The 18236-nt window shown below is 39.3% G+C and overlaps 1 protein-coding gene across 4 annotated transcripts in view; it reads right to left on the minus strand.

Moving 5' to 3' along the window:
* Window positions 1-18236, minus strand: part of pxk (PX domain containing serine/threonine kinase) — a 59945-nt gene that overhangs the window by 23472 nt on the left and 18237 nt on the right. For all 4 annotated transcript variants that reach the window (XR_012050335.1, XR_012050336.1, XM_061940783.2 and 1 more), the window contains exons 6-12: window positions 12646-12719; window positions 12498-12572; window positions 5842-5946; window positions 3094-3195; window positions 2865-3026; window positions 2571-2688; window positions 385-463 (exon numbers count right to left, since the gene is read on the minus strand). Coding sequence is in view for 2 of the 4 variants with exons in the window: in XM_061940783.2 (XP_061796767.2) it covers window positions 385-463; window positions 2571-2688; window positions 2865-3026; window positions 3094-3195; window positions 5842-5946; window positions 12498-12572; window positions 12646-12719 (715 nt within the window). In the remaining 2 variants the exon portion in view is untranslated. The remainder of the gene's footprint in view (window positions 1-384; window positions 464-2570; window positions 2689-2864; window positions 3027-3093; window positions 3196-5841; window positions 5947-12497; window positions 12573-12645; window positions 12720-18236) is intronic.

Consider the following 18236-nt stretch of genomic DNA (forward strand, 5'->3'; position numbering starts at 1 on the left):
TGAATACTTAGGCCTACTACGCTACTGTATTTGAATGTTGGTCATTACGGCGGTACTCGGAGAGCCAAGTGTTTTCTGAGGTGCTACTTGGTGAAAACCAGTTTGACGACCACTGATGTGACATACACACAAAACTCACACGTGTTACCTGTGTGTAACGTGACACATGAATTAACTATGAAATCAAAACCATGAATTGATTTAAGTGGACCCCGACTTAAACAAGTTGAAAAACTTATTGGGGTGTTACCATTTAGTGGTCAATTGTACGGAATATGTACTGTACTGTGCAATCTACTAATAAAAGTTTCAATCAATCAATCATACACAACGTTGATGTTATTGATGCTCGTTTAAAAAAAGCTTAAAAAGGACAAAACTCACGGTGTCTGAATGAGCTGTGACACTGTGGGCATTCCTGACTTACACGCCTCTGTGGACAGGATGGACTGCAGCACTGACACTAAACAGACAAACACACATATTAGAGGGCAGATATAAAGAAAGTGTACACAAAAAGTGTGTGTGTGTGTGTGTGTGTGTGTGTGTGTGTGTGTGTGTGTGTGTGTGTGTGTGTGTGTGTGTGTGTGTATTTCTACCCTTCTTGAGACACCAACAAGGAAAAGTATCTTCCATATGAGGAGGTGTGAACAAGTGATGACATAAATCATGGTCCCAATAACATTGCATCTAATAGACAATGTCTCATTTGCACCCCTGCTGGTGAAATATGTCAAAATTAGGGTGGTCCCAAAAAGGTGGGATTTTTCAAATTGACTGTGTGTCGGTTTTAAAAGTGCTCCACCTCTGGGTAACGTATGAAACAACAAGTGTGTGTAAAAGTGTGTGTAAAAATTTGAATTGCTCCCCCTCTGGCCAACATATGTAATAACAAGTGTGTGTAAGAAATTGAAATGCACCCCCTTTGGCTAAAATTAATTAAAAAAAAAAAAAAAATGTATATAGAGACATACTGTAATAACTTGAAGTAAATAATGAAGATTAAAAAACAATTACACACAAAAAATAAAAATAAAAATAATTGACTAAAAGCTTACATTTTTTATATTTGCATAGTATGTATAAATCATTAATGTTGTAAATACAAATATTTATATATCTAGAAAGGGTGGTCCTAATTAGGTAGGCATTTTTCAAATTGACTGTCGGTTTTAAAAGTGCTCCCCCTCTGGGCAACATATGAAATAACAAGTGTGTGGAAAAGTGTATGTAAAAACTTGAAGTGCTCCCCCTCTGGCCAACATATATAATAACAAGTGTGTGTAAGAAATTGAAATGCACTCCCTTTGGCCAAAATTAATTTAAAATAAATAAATAAATATGTATGTATAATAACTTGAAGTAAATAATGAAGATTAAAAAACAATTACACACATAAAAATAAAAATAACTAAAAGCTTACCTTTTTCATAGTTGCATGGTATGTATAAATCATTAATGTTGTAAATACAAATATTTATATATCTAGAAAGGGTGGTCCTAAAGAGGTGGGCATTTTTCAAATTGGCTGTGTGTTGGTTTTAAAAGTGCTCTCCCTCTGGGTAACGTATGAAATAACAAAGTGTGTGTAAAAGTGTGTGTAAAAATTTGAATTGCTCCCCCTCTGGCCAACATATGTAATAACAAGTGTGTGTAAGAAATTGAAATGCACCCCCTTTGGCTAAAATGAATTTTTTTAAAAAAATTAAATATGTATATAGAGACATACTGTAATAACTTGAAGTAAATAATGAAGATTAAAAAACAATTACACACAAAAAATAAAATAAAAATAATTGACTAAAAGCTTACCTTTTTTATATTTGCATAGTATGTATAAATCATTAATGTTGTAAATACAAATATTTATATATCTAGAAAGGGTGGTCCTAAAGAGATAGGCATTTTTCAAATTGACTGTCGGTTTTAAAAGTGCTCTCCCTCTGGGCAACATATGAAATAACAAGTGTGTGTAAAAGTGTGTGTAAAAATTTGAAGTGCTCCCCCTCTGGCCAACATATATAATAATAAGTGTGTGTAAGAAATTGAAATGCACTCCCTTTGGCCAAAATTAATTTAAAAAAAATAAAAAATTAAATATGTATATAGAGACATACTGTAATAACTTGAAGTAAATAATGAAGATTAAAAAACAATTACACACATAAAAATAAAAATAACTAAAAGCTTACCTTTTTCATAGTTGCATGGTATGTATAAATCATTAATGTTGTAAATACAAATATATATACATCTAGAAAGGGTGGTCCTAAAGAGGTGGGCATTTTTCAAATTGGCTGTGTGTCGGTTTTAAAAGTGCTCCCCTTCTGGTCAACATATGAAATAACAAGTGTGTGTAAAACAAGTGTGTTTTAAAATTTGAAGAGCGCCCCCTCTCGACTTAATGTTGTAAATACAAATCTTTATATATCTAGAAAGGGTGGTCCTCAAGAGGTAGGCATTTTTTCAGAGGTCTCAAGAAGGTAACAAATACAAGAATATGTGTGTGTGTGTGTGTGTATGTGTGTGTGTATGTGTGTGTGTGTGTGTGTGTGTGTGTGTGTACTGACCCACAGCAGTGTAGGGGTTGGTAGGATAGTGGTCCACTGGAACGCTGGCAGGGGGTCGTCCATAAGTTATCTCGTAGAGTAAGTGACCAAAACAAAAGACGTCGATGCTTTCGGTGGTCTGCATGCACACAAACACACCATGGTTAACAACTAACCGCTTACAGGAAAAAGGCATATTGAATATTGTACTCGTATTCAAGCATAGCATGGTTCTGCTGGCATACAGTACAGGAAGATGTCATTTCAGTTATTAAATATGGTTGGGGAAACTGTAACTGTGCTGTTGAGACGTACGTTGATTTTCCTGAAGTGGGTGAAGGCAGGTCGCAGGACAGAGGGAACTCCCAGCATGCCGTTCTCCACGTCCGTCAGTCGACACGTGCCCTGGTCCACCGTCACATTTGAGGCGTGCAGGTGGCCGTAAAATAAGCCGCCGTCGTGGAGGAGTCGCAGGGCCTGAAAAGTGTAATTTAGTACTGATGTGTGTGTGCGTTTGCGTGTGTGTGTGTGTGTGTGTGCATACCTCCAGTATCTGGCGGCCATACAGTTTGATGTGTGCTAGTTCAAGACCCTGACTCTTCTTGGGGTTGCCGTATTTCTTCAAGTAGGTCTCTCTGGGCTTCACCTGACACACAAACATTAACTTGGTTTTCATCAACATGCGTGTCCGACTTGGCTGTTTGTTCTCTGATGCCACGACCCTCAGTGAAAGACGTCTGTACACTGCAAACACTGAAATCTAAGTAAGATGAAATATCTCAAATAAGGGTGATATTTGCTTATTTTCTGTCTGATAAGATAATTCTTCTCACTAAGCAGATTTTATGTTAGAGTGTTTTACTTGTTTTAAGGGTTTTGGTCCTAAATGATCTCAGTAAGATATTACAGCTTGTTGCTGAGATTTGATGACCTATATTGAGTAAAACATGCTTGAAACTAGAATATCAAGTGTTGCAAAGCTGTGTCATCAACACTCACAAGTATAAAACTACTTTTTTAAAGTAATCATTTCTTATTTCAAGCATGAAAACTTTGACACAATTGTGTCTCATAATTAAAACAGATGACAGCCAAATGGACTTTGTTTTATCTTCAAAGAAACAATAGAAAATAGGTACTCATATAGTAGTACAGTTGGCACAGTACAGTAAACTGACAGTTAATATTTGAACATTTAACATTTCTAACAATTTTGAACAGAAATAGTTCATGCACATTCAGATGAATTCTTCAAAATTACAATTAAAATTTTTTTGGCCGGGGTCAAGGCTGTATATATGTGCACTAATTGACTGAAAGAGCACGCACTTGGCGCGATGATGTCATGTTATCCATGGAAAAATGCATTTTTAGACAATATAATTTGCCTGAGCGGCTAGGAGACCCCGAGAGTAACAAGATGTTGCCTTGTTGCCTTTCCATTAATCCATCCATCCATCCATCCATCTTCTTCCGCTTATCCGAGGTCGGGTCGCGAGGGCAGCAGCCTAAGCAGGGAAGCCCAGACTTCCCTCTCCCCAGCCACTTCGTCCAGCTCCTCCCGGGGGATCCCGAGGCGTTCCCAGGCCAGCCGGGAGACATAGTCTTCCCAGCGTGTCCTGGGTCTTCCCCGTGGCTTCCTACCGGTCGGACGTGCCCTAAACACCTCCCGAGGGAGGCGATCGGGTGGCATCCTGACTAGATGCCCGAACCACCTCATCTGGCTCCTCTCGATGTGGAGGAGCAGCGGCTTTACTTTGAGCTCCCCCCGGATGACAGAGCTTCTCACCCTATCTCTAAGGGAGAGCCCCGCCACCCGGCGGAGGAAACTCATTTCGGCCGCTTGTACCCGTGATCTTGTCCTTTCGGTCATAACCCAAAGCTCATGACCATAGGTGAGGATGGGAACGTAGATCGACCGGTAAATTGAGAGCTTTGCCTTCCGGCTCAGCTCCTTCTTCACCACAACGGATCGATACAGCGTCCGCATTACTGAAGATGCCGCACCGATCCGCCTGTCGATCTCACGATCCACTCTTCCCTCACTCGTGAACAAGACTCCGAGGTACTTGAACTCCTCCACTTGGGGCAGGGTCTCCTCCCCAACCCGAAGATGGCATTCCACCCTTTTCCGGCCTTTCCATTAAGAACAATAAATTCGTTTTAGTATAAGTTTGCTGGTTTTAAGAAATGTAATGCCGAGCGCATATCATTATGTCAAGATAATGGCTCTAGCATTTACTTAATTTAAGAATATTTTTCAACATATTGAGCAAAAAGGTCTCTTTTTTTTTTCCTACCAAGAAAAGTGCACTTGTTATTAGTGAGAATATACTTATTTTAAGGTATTTTTGGGTTCATTGAAGTTAGCTAATTTTACTTGTTTTGGAAAGTCTTGACAAGCCAAATTTTCTTGTTCTATTGGCAGATAATTTTGCTTAGTTCAAATAAAATACCCCTCATTTTTGTATTTTTTTTTCTTGTTTTTGAACACTGACTTTTTGCAGTGTAGCTCCATCGGGTTGGATGGGAAGCGTTGGTTTTCATGCAGGATGTCTCTATACATAGCTGCATTCATCTTAGTCTAGTCAGGGAGGTGACCAAGAACTCGATCACTTTGTCAGAGATACAGTGTTCCAGTGTCCAGAAGGACAACCATCTCTGCAGCAATCTGTTATCATTGCCAGATGGAAGCCATTTATTTGTAATATGTTTGCCAAAATGCATCTGAAAGACTCTCAGACCATGAGAAACAAAATTCTCTGGTCTGATGAGACAAAGATTGAAGTCTTTGGCGTGAATGCCAGGCGTCATGTTTGGAGGAGACTAAGCAGCGCTCATCACCAGGCCAATACCTTCCCTACAGTCAAGCATGGTGGTGGCAGCATCATGGTGTGGGGATGCTTTTCAGTTGCAGGAACTGGGAGATTAGTCAGGGTAGAGGGAATGTACAAAGACATCCTGGATGAAAACCAACTTTCCATCCAACCTGATAGAGCTTGAGAGGTGCTGCAAAGAGGAATGGGCGAAACTGCCCAGAGATAGGAGTGCCAAGCTTGTGGCATCGTATTCAAAAAGACTTGAGGCTGTAATTGCTGCCAAAGGTGCATCCACAAAGTATTGAACAAAGGCTGTCAATACTTATGTGGGATTATTTTTTAGAATTTTGAGGACAAAAATAAATGTATCCCACTTCGGAATATGGCTGTAACATAAAGTGTGGAAAAAGTAAAGCTGTGTGAGTCATAACCGGATGCACTCTACAAAGATTTTGAACGTGCCACCACTCTACCTTACAGATGTGGTCTCTGAGCGAGCCGGCCTCGCTGAAAGGCCTGATGAGAAGTGCTGAAGACTCACTGGTGCTGGAGAACAACAGCGGGTACATGTATGGACTCTAGGAAGCGGGGAGGCAAGACAAAAAAAAATGCTCAATTTCTTAGTCCGTAAATTACTGTCTACACTTTTCCGGAACCAAATACGTAATAATATAGCCTGCAATATGAGAATTTTGCAATCAAATTTAGAATTTTGTGAAAAATAAAAACAGTCCAGATTCACTTCACCTTTTTATTTTCCCCCATGACACTGGTGGGTTTCCAAATGCACCAGAAGTGGACCAAAAAGTCAGTTTGGTCTATTTTAAAAAGGCCAGAAAAAAAAACATTTTGATATTCACAATATGTCAATTTCAGATTTTTTTTTGTCAAATCCGATATTTTTAGTGGCCGTTCACAATACAAAAAAAATAAAATAAAAAATAAAAAATAAAAAAAGATTTCTAATGTGAATGCAAACTGACCCTCATGCGGTCATGACGTTGCAGTGTTTAAGGAAGTGGCTTCCACTCTGGTAGGTCTCAGCACTGGTGCATTTGTGGCAATTTCAAGTTATTTAGAAGGAAAAGGACAAGTATTTTGTCTCTGGCAGTTTTACGGGATACTTTGCGTCGATGTGTCTGGGGGCGAGCAGTCAGAGACCAGTCGTAGTGGAGCTTTCACGTGACTTCCTAAAACATCTTATTTTCACCTCTTTTCTGCTCTATTTATTTTGTAACCATCTATTTTGGCGAATAGCTATGATGCTTATCGTTTTTTGGTGACTATGGGGAGGCCGACTCCAAGATGGCGGCGAGGAGGCGTGGCCGGCGGGCCAGCGGCGAGGCGCGCCGGGATCGACCACATGGGCCACATGGGCACAATTAGATAATCTCCTCCAAGTGTGTAAAAGGGTGGCAACCAAGAACGAGGGTGCAGAAGAAATAGTTGGAGAGTGAGAAGCACATGCAGCGCGCAAGAGGAAGAGAGCCAGAGGAAGACGCAGACGCGGCCGGCTGAAAAGCAGACCGAACAGCGAGCACTTAGACTACGTTCAGACTGCAGGGTCGAATGTCAATTTCAGATTTTTTTTTTTGGCAAATCCGATATTTTTAGTGGCCGTTCACAATACAAAAAAAAAAAAAAAAAAAGAAGATTTCTAATGTGAATGCAAACTGACCCGCATGCGGCCATGACGTTGCAGTGTTTAAGGAAGTGGCTTCCACTCTGGTAGGTCTCAGCACTGGTGCATTTGTGGCAATTTCAAGTCATTTAGAAGGAAAAGGACAAGTATTTTGTCTCTGGCAGTTTTGGGGATACTTTGCGTCGATGTGTCTGGGGGAGAGCAGTCAGAGACCAATCGTAGTGGAGCTTTCACGTGACTTCCTAAAACATCTTATTTTCACCTCTTTTCTGCTCTATTTATTTTGTAACCATCTATTTTGGCGAATAGCTATGACGCTTATCGTTTTTTGGTGACTATGGGGAGGCCGACTCCAAGAAGGCGGCGAGGAGGCGTGGCCGGCGGGCCAGCGGCGAGGCGCGCCGGGATCGACCACATGGGCCACATGGGCACAATTAGATAATCTCCTCCAAGTGGGTAAAAGGGTGGCAACCGAGAACGAGGGTGCAGAAGAAGGAGTTGGAGAGCGAGAAGCACATGCAGCGCGCACAGCCGAGCAGTGGAAGAAGCGGCAGAGCTGAAAAGCGACCCGACGAGTCAACCCTGCTCGCAGTATTGTCTATCCTTGGTGGTCCATGGAACCCGCACGACAGTGAGAGACTGTAACATTGACGTTCTGGTCGGCTGAGTGAGACCTGATCGCAGGAGCGTTTCCATTGAGGACGCATTATAGCGTCACATTAGTGCCAAAAATCCGAGCGCATAAAAACTGTTATCGCGCGCTGATTCTCCACTTCGTGCGCGCGCGCGACACCCTTTTGTGCGCGCGCAACACCCTTTTGTGCGCGCGCGACACCCTTTTGCGCGCGCGACACCCTTTTGCGCGCGCGAGGTGCCTTTCTGCGCGCGCGACGTCTCGGTCTGTGCGCTCTCTGTGTACTCCTGGCATCTCTCCTCGCGCTGTCATGTTTCTTTTTGGCACTTTGGGCGCGGGTATGCTTAGACGGCCCCTCCTTTCCGATTGGCTCTGAGCATTTTTCATATGACCAATAATTCTCCAGCGTAGCAACTTTGTAGCCATCTTACCTCGGACATCTAGCCTCAATCATTACATTAATGTCAATGGTACATGTACTAATTAAATTACCATAACTTGCTCGATTTTCGACCAATTTACAAACGGTTTGCCTTGTTACAAATCTTATTACATGTAGATATGACATAGGATGCTGTACCTGTTGAAATGACCTCTTTCGCTTGACAAAAAAATGACTTAATTGTGCAACATAGTTGTGTAGGGTCAGTGTTAGTCAGTTCTCTGATTATTTTAAACTGTTTCAGAATACATTATTAAAAGGCTATATTTAACATTTTAAAAACAAAATTCAAAGATTATTTCATTAATTTTATGGCTGAATCAAAAGAAATTCCATAAATTAGAAAACAAATGTTCAAGAAGAAGTGAAAATATAAAATAATGTTATGGTTGGATGTTATTGCTGGTGGACCAGTTCTGGCTGAAAGATGTGATTATGGTGTTTGTTGTCTTATTATTTATTTGGGTCACATTTTGTATTACCCTGTATTGTGTTTATGTGGTATGAAATAACCTTCATCAGCGCGCGACATTTTTTTATCCACTTCTTCCTCCGTAAATCTTGATACATATTGACGATGACCCGCCCTGCTATACTTCTGATTGGCTCAGAGCATTTTTCGCCTGACCAATCAGAAAGAAGGAGCCGTCTAAGCATACCCTAACCCAAAGTGCCAAAACGAAACATGACAGCGCACAGACCGAGACAACGCGCGCACAAAAAGGCACCGCGCGGGCGCAAAAAGGCACCACGCGCGCGCAAAAGGGTGTTGCGCGCGCGCACGAAGTGGAGAATCAGCGCGCGATAACAGTTTTTATGCGCTCGGATTTTTGGCACTAATGTGACGCCATAACGCATCGCATACATACCCGATTAATATCCACATACAGTACAGGCCAAAAGTTTGGACACACCTTCTCCTCATTCAATGCGTTTTCTTTATTTTCATGACTATTTACATTGTAGATTGTCACATCAAAACTATGAATGAACACACGTGGAGTTATGTACTTAACACAAAAAGGTGAAATAACTGAAAACATGTTTTATATTCAAGTTTCTTCAAAATAGCCACCCTTTGCTCTGATTACTGCTTTGCACACTCTTGGCATTCTCTCCATGAGCTTCAAGCACACCTGTGAAGTGAAAACCATTTTAGGTGACTACCTCTTGAAGCTCATGGAGAGAATGCTGAGAGTGTGCAGAGCAGTAATCAGAGCAAAGGGTGGCTATTTTGAAGAAACTAGAATATAAAACATGTTTTCAGTTATTACACCTTTTTTTGTTAAGTACATAACTCCACTGTTTTCATTCATAGTTTTGACGTGACAATCTACAATGTAAATAGTCATGAAAATAAAGAAAACGCATTGAATGAGAAGGTGTGTCCAAACTTTTGGCCTGTACTGTACAAAAGAGGTCTGTGTCGGATATGAAAAATTCGGAATTGATCTGTTCACACGACATGAAAAAAATCAGATACAGGTCGTGTGTGGGCATAAAATGGAAATTGACCTGCACCTTAAATTCAGTTTATGTGAGGGCCTCGTACAAATAGATGTAAGGATGCTTTTGATAATAAAATAATCCAATGTAGATAGATCAATTAATGCTTGGCTATTTAAACAAAACTTTCACATTTGAGCTTTGTTTAATGGCTTTAACGGCTTTCTGTAATAATAATAATAATATTCATCCATTTTCTACCGCTTGTCCCTCTCGGGTCACAAGCCTAATAATGTTGACAATTGCGCTCTTAGTCCAATAAATATGACAAACACTTTAAACCAGGTGTGTCGAACTCGTTTTCATTGAGGGCCACATGGCAGTTATGGCTGCCCTCAGAGGGCCACTTGTAACAGTGAGTAATAAATGAATATAAATGTATAAGGATTCGCCTCGTGATTTTATTATACAATTGCACATGCATCTGATCATTATATCATTTTTTTTTACCTTCTCTGTAGACATTTTACCGTAGAATCTTTTACAGAAAATGTCTATAAATGTAAAAATGGTACCACTGTGTTTTAACGTTAAAATTCTGGCGACTGAGGCCACTTTTTCATATAGACTGTCGTTGTTGTTTCATGGTGAATTACTGAACATGCAAAAACTGTTTGTTACAGCAAAAGCCAGTTTTTTTTTACCTATTATCATTTTTACAGTGTACAATTAAATGCATACCTCACTATAAAATTATTAGTCAATCAGATATTTATTTTATATTTAAAAAAAGTGTAATGAATGATAATATATTATTTATTGCATTATAAGGAAACACGAATAAAAACTAATAGTTTTTATTATTACAGATTATAACTACTTTCAAACCAATTTAACTGACATTACATTATTAACAACATTATTATTACAGATTCATTGATAAGTACTTTCTCTTTCTAAATTCATACACATTCAATTAAATTAATCAATAAAATTTAATATTTCTTACATTATTAGATAATATCAAAAGTTTAATATATATGCAATTGCATGCAGTACAAGTATTTTTTCAGTCAAAACAAAAAGAAAAAAAATTTAGTAAAAAAAAACAATGTACTCGACTTTCGCGCGCCATATCTGCCCCCTGGCCTTGAGTTTGACACGTGTATTTATGTTATTAACATGTGAATAATGCTGTATAATAGACTGTATTTATGTTATTCACATGTGAATAATGCTGTATAATAGACTGTATTTACATTATTCACATGTGAATAATGCTGTATAATAGACTGTATTTATGTTATTCACATGTGAATAATGCTGTATAATAGACTATTTATATTATTCACATGTGACTAATGCTGTATAATAGACTGTATTTATAGTATTCACATGTGAATAATGCTGTATAATAGACTGTATTTATGTTATTCACATGTGAATAATGCTGTATAATAGACTATTTATATTATTCACATGTGACTAATGCTGTATAATAGACTGTATTTATAGTATTCACATGTGAATAATGCTGTATAATAGACTATATTATTCACATGTGAATAATGCTGTATAATAGACTGTATTTATGTTATTCACATGTGAATAATGCTGTATAATAGACTATATTATTCACATGTGACTAATGCTGTATAATAGACTATATTATTCACATGTGACTAATGCTGTATAATAGACTGTATTTATAGTATTCACATGTGAATAATGCTGTATAATAGACTATATTATTTACATGTGAATAATGCTGTATAATAGACTGTATTTATGTTATTCACATGTGAATAATGCTGTATAATAGACTGTATTTATGTTATTCACATGTGAATAATGCTGTATAATAGACTATTTTATTCACATGTGAATAATGCCGTATAATAGACTGTATTTATATTATTCACATGTGAATAATGCTGTATAATAGACTGTATTTATGTTATTCACATGTGAATAATGCTGTATAATAGACTGTATTTATGTTATTCACATGTGAATAATGCTGTATAATAGACTGTATTTATTTTATTCACAAGTGAATAATGCTGTATAAGACTGTATTTATGTTATTCACATGTGAATAATGCTGTATAATAGACTATATTATTCACATGTGACTAATGCTGTATAATAGACTGTATTTATGTTATTCACATGTGAATAATGCTGTATAATAGACTGTATTTACATTATTCACATGTGAATAATGCTGTATAATAGACTGTATTTATGTTATTCACATGTGAATAATGCTGTATAATAGACTATATTATTCACATGTGACTTAATGCTGTATAATAGACTGTATTTATAGTATTCACATGTGAATAATGCTGTATAATAGACTATATTATTCACATGTGAATAATGCTGTATAATAGACTGTATTTATGTTATTCACATGTGAATAACGCTGTATAATAGACTGTATTTATGTTATTCACATGTGAATAATGCTGTATAATATACTGTATTTATGTTATTCACATGTGAATAATGCTGTATAATAGACTGTATTTATATTATTCACATGTAAAAAATGTTGTATAATAGACTGTATTTATATTATTCACATGTAAAAAATACCTAAGTATTTATTGTGAGCGAACTGTGGTGCTGAATTTCCCCCAGGGATCAATAAGGTACTTTCTATTCTATGTGCTTTAAACTTATAAAAGGTCTTCTTCATTACAGTGGCACCATTATTGTAAAGCGGTGCCCCATTTTTAAGATTGAATGCATATGTCGTACCTCGTTGGATTTGAAGGAAATTAACTGTGTTTATGTATGCACAGTCTCAATTTTAAAATGTGGAGCTTAACCAGCGTTTCCTTGGGGAAACAGTTTCAAACTTCTTCAACCGCATCTGATCAGGTCGTAACTTGTTTAAAGCGATGGAGCGAATAAACTATCTTCACTTCAACATGAGGTTTGGATGTGCACGTACGGAGAGGCTGGCAAGGAGCTTCATGGCAGACTGCAGGTCTTTATCTGACAGGAACTTATCAGGACCCAGGTCCACCTACACACACACAATACTTAGTTGACATGAAGTGAGTGGGAGCACCATATCACTGGTTGTAGCGTCTACTCACCCAGCTCAGCAGATACCTCTCTTTGGCTTGCACTTTGTTTTTGATGAGGAAATATTTCTTCCTGATTCTCCAGCCTGAAATAGAGAAGGGACATTTTGTCCACACGTTCATCTAATCTGTGTGTTGGTATCAGGTCTCAACCAGTCTCCTCTTCATTGTAAACACCATCTCAGCTTTTCCGGTCTACTTTATTTTCAGTCCAGTCAGCAGAATGGAGGCGGTGGTGACAGGTGACGTGTGCCTAAGAGGTCAAAATGTTGTTTCCCAATACTTATATAAAACTCTACACAAAGAAACTGATCTATTTATTATCTATTTAACCCGTTAATCTGATCGGAACCGTTCGAGCATCAAAACGTTCAGAAATTTGGATAGCTGGTGTTAGCGGTCATCGAATCACTATATTGCCAAAAGTATTTGGCCACCTACTGTGACTCACATATGAACTTGAAGTGCCATCCCATTCTCTATCCTCCTTCAAAACCACACTAAAACACCTCCAGGCAACTTCAACCCTAAACTAACACCCTCCCTTCCACATCCTACCTCCCCGGATTGTAAATAATCAAATGTAAATAATCAAATGTATATACTTATTCTTATGCTTTCTGATCTCTCACTCTATGTCCACTGCTCGCTGTACATATCCTACCAAGTCAGACTGTTGGAATAATTGTTTGTAAGTTATCACAAAAGAAACGTTGTATTACATTATGTTCCTGATAAGAAGATGAATGCTGTCTTTCGAGGCCTAACAAGAGGAAGAAGGCTCGTGAAACGCCACTGTGATTTCAACACGGACAGATGGCAGGATCTGCTCAACTTCCAGAGGAACGCTCTTTGAAGTGTTAAACAAACTCTCTTTGAAGTATTTCACAAACTCTCTTCCAACTATTTGGTAACCGAGGTCAACGCTATTTACGACCCGCTGCCCTCTTGAAGTCGCTGTGGTCAGGAGACGGGAGGGGTTATCCATTGTCCTCCAACACCTGCCCCAGCTGGATCCAGGAAGAGCCCAAGCCCGAGAAATCCTCTTCTTGGTCTTCAAAGCGACCGAAAACAATGACTGTTTTACATACTTCCCATTCCTGCTGTGACATGTGTTGGTGCGTGAACATTGAACATCTAAATAAAAGAGGGGACGAAAACCTTCTTCGTCAGAGCGTGGTGCAGGACTGTACAGAGAGTGCAGTGGCCATGTCTCTCCTCAATATTGAGTCCAAATTGAATTCTGTCTCTGTTTGATTCCTTGCCTTTTGTCTTGTTTAATAGATGTCCTCAGTGTTTGAACGTGACACAGACCTACACTGTTTCAACGTCCATTTCTCTGATGATGCAATTGTTGATGACTAAAGTGTTGATACCAACCAAACCTAACCCCCCCTCCACATCCCACACCCCAGATTGTAAATAATGTAAATAATTCAATGTATATACTCTGATGATTAACTTGTGTGATGACTGTATTATGATGATAGTATATATTTGTACCACGAATCAATGGACCCTGACTTAAACAAGTTGAATATTATTGGGGTGTTACCATTTAGTGGTCAATTGTACGGAATATGTACTGTACTGTGCAATCTACTAATAAAAGTTTTCATCAATCAATCAATCAAAATTCCTAACCCATAGGGTTCAATATGATGTGGGTCCACCTTTTGCAGCTATTACAGCTTCAACTCTTCTGGGAAGGCCAAAATGTCCAAAGTGTTTTGGTATCCTGGAGCATTCAAAGTTCCTTTCACTGGAACTAAGGGGCCAAGCCCAACTCCTGAAAAACAACCCCACACCATAATTCCTCCTCCATCAAATCGGCACAATGCAGTCCGAGATGTACCGTTTTCCTGGCAACCTCCAAACCCAGACTGGTCCATCAGATTGCCAGATGGAAAAGCGTGATTCATCAGTCCAGAGAAGGCGTCTCCACTGCTCTAGAGTCCAGTGGCGACGTGCTTTACACCACTGCATCCCACGCTTTGCATTGGACTTGGTGATGTATGGCTTAGATGCAGCTGTTCGGCCATGGAAACCCATTCCATGAAGCTCTCTGCGTACTGTACGTGGGCTAATTGGAAGTTTGGAGCTCTGTAGCAACCGACTGTGCAGAAAGTAGAGATGCGCGGATAGGCAATTATTTCATCCGCAACCGCATCACAAAAGTCGTCAACCATCCGCCATCCGCCATCCGCCATCCACCCGAACTAACATTTAATCAAAACCGCACCCGCCCGCCATCCGCCACCCGCCCGTTGTTATATATCTAATATAGACGATGCAAGGCATTAGTGAGGTTATAAAGCTTTTGCCTGTTAAAGAAAGGAGACTGATCCAATGCAGCAGAGACATTCAATGCGTGCCACGCTGTCACGGCCCAGACGCACACCAGTGCGCAATCATCTGGGAGCCGCGCTGAGCGCACCTCCAAGTGCGCTCGCGCCACTCAAACTGCTGCAGGCAGCTGCGTTCTATCTTGTTTTAACATCCTGTGGCACTCTTCTGGGATCACGGCGGACGAAACTGCTCATGCTCAGGGTGTTTGTGGAGGTTCGGGGTTTTGCACAAATGTGACGCACCATGTTAGATGTCCCGGTTTTGTGACTGTCGTAGACATAAACAGCGTCGCAGCTCTTGCAAATCACGTAGCCAGCATTACTATCATCCTGATTTACAACCTCATAAAAACGAGTCCACGCTGAACTTTTCTGGCCTTTTTTCCCCCTGGTCTTTAGTATTCCCTTTTTTAGTTTGTCGCGTACCACGTTTGCTGCTGGCGTTGCCATCTCTTTTTTTTTTCTTCTTCTGTTGTGGCATATGCTGCAGGTGCCTGCTCGTTTTTCGTATGTGGGTAACAACATTTAACTCTGTATATATATTTCCGAATTGGTTTAACTGCCACCCGCCTGAATCTATTTAAAATCAACATTTTTTTAATTTCAACCGCCCGACCCGACCCGCGGATAAAATCTAATTTTTTTTTATTTCAACCGCCCGACCCGCGGATAATCCGCGGACTCCGCGGTTGTGTCCGCAAACCGCGCATCTCTAGCAGAAAGTCTTTGCACTATGCGCTTCAGCATCCGCTGACCCCTCTCTGTCAGTTTACGTGGCCTACCACTTGGTGGCTGAGTTGCTGTTGTTCCCAACTCTTCACTTTTCTTATAATAAAGCCGACAGTTGACTTTGGAATATTTAGGAGCGAGGACGTTTCACGACTGGATTTGTTGCACAGGTGGCATCCTATGACAGTTCCACGCTGGAAATCACTGAGAGCGGCCCATTCTTTCACACGTTTGTAGAAACAGTCTCCATGCCTAAGTGCTTGATTTTATACACCTGTGATTAGGACACCTGATTCTCATCATTTGGATGGGTGGCCAAATACTTTTGGCAATATATTCCATCATAACATCAACATGACTGCAATCTGTTCATTGCTCCTTTCAGTTGCTTTTGTATGTGTTTACTACATAAACTTTGTTATTGTGACAACTGTCTAACAAATATGATCTGTTAAACCACTAATGGTAACATTAGCAAGCCGGTGGTGTTCTTATATTTTTGCTTTGACAAATGTGACTGAGAGGAAGTTCTCAAAAGCAGTTTTTGCAAAATCCATGTTATGACTTTTAATGTTTTTTTTAATGAACCGCGAAAACCCTGATTAATCATGGTCATTCGCAGATTAATCACACAATTTATTTTAGCTGAAAGTTGGCGCAGGTTTTTATACGGTCAGTGCAAAGATGAGTGAGGAGACTGACAAATGTCTCTTCAAAATACGCTCCGTTAGCGAGTTTTGAGCAAATAAATGACTTGCGTTCAAGTAAAACATGTAAAAAATGTTCCTGAATGACATTACGACCATGATATTGTTGTTTTTTTAAGTTATTTGAATTATGCTAGTGAGTAATAACCTGATTAATCCAAATTCAAAAGTGTGATTATTCTGATTAAACAATTCATTCATTTAATAGCACTAATAAGAAGTCAATGCACTAACCCTCCAGGACGCTCTGTTACTTTGTTGGAGGGTTGTCCCGATACCAATATAGGCACCAAAATGTATTTTGATACTTCCGATACTTTTCTAAATAAAGGGGATCACAAAAAATGTCATTATTGGCTTTATTTAAAAAAAAAAATCTTAGGGTACATTAAACATATGTTTCTTATTGCAATCAAAGAACAATTTAGTCCTTAAAATAGTGAACATACTAGACAACTTGTCTTTTAGTAGTACGTAAACAAACAAAGACTCCTAATTAATCTGCTGACATATGCAGTAACATATTGTGTCATTTATCTACCTATTATTTTGTCTACATTATAAAGGACAAACTGTAAAAAATTATTATTAATCCACTTGTTCATTTATTAATATCTGCTTATTTTCTGTTTCAACATGTTCTATCTACACTTCTGTTAAAATGTAATAATCACTTATTAGTCTCTTCTTTGATACTTTACATTAGTTTTGGATGATACTACAAATTTAGGTATCGATCCGATACCAAGTAGTTACAGGATCATACATTGGTCATATTCAAAGTCCTCATGTGTCCAGGGACTTATTTCCTGAGTTTATAAACAAGATATGAATTTTTTTTTTTTTTTTTTTTTAAAGGAAAAAAGATTTTGTGACGATGAAAAAATATCGATGTAATCATAGTAGTATCGACTAGATACGGTCTTGTACTTGGTATCTTTACAGTGGATGTCAGGTGTAGATCCACCCATGGCGTTTGTTTACATTGTGACGGCGGTGAGCTATTGTATCCTCCTACGGTGTGTAGTGAAGCATGTTTAGCTATTCCTCGTCCTGCAGTGATAATTATACTTGTAAGAAACTTACTTTATTTGTCACCATGGAGACAAGGATTAGTGATTTAGAAGTAGCTAAAACACTGCAGACTGCGGATGGACATTAGCCGCTAGCTAGCTAGCCATGTCTTAAAGCACCTCTTCCTGACGGCGTTTCAGTGTTATAACTTCACCTTTATTGTTAGTTTTTAAGCCAAAATGCATCCATTCTCCCTTTTCTGTCTACACACTGTGTCTGCTTGTAAGTACTCTGTGTGTGTGCGCTGCCGAACATGCTCCTCTGCTCGTAAAACCAGCAATGTCACGTAGGGCTGTGCGATATATCGATATACGCGATATATCGCAGGGTTGTCTTTGTGCGATATAGAAAATTACTTTATCGTGATATCGAGTATACGTTCTCACGCAGTTGCTTTTAACTGCGGGCATTACACTACAGGCTCTCCTCCTCTTTCCTGTCTCTGCTTCTCACAGACAGCAAGCGCACTTTCTCCATACGTCACATACGTATACGCTCTCCCCGAGCAGAGAGGTAGCAGCATGGCTAACGTTAGCTGTGATGCTAGCGGTAATACGAGAGAAAGAAGGTGCGAATCTGGTAACAAATGAAGGAATAATTAATTCCCCCAAAAAACAGTAGGGGGTCAATCGTCTGGCGGTGGTTTGGCTTCAAGTGGGAATATGTCGAACAGACAACCGTAATTTGTCAAGTGTGGGGCAAAAGCGTTACTATAAAAAACAGCATTACTGCTGTAACAAACAGT

This window comes from Nerophis lumbriciformis, linkage group LG03 (genome assembly GCF_033978685.3).
Source record: "Nerophis lumbriciformis linkage group LG03, RoL_Nlum_v2.1, whole genome shotgun sequence".
Lineage (NCBI taxonomy): Eukaryota > Metazoa > Chordata > Actinopteri > Syngnathiformes > Syngnathidae > Nerophis > Nerophis lumbriciformis.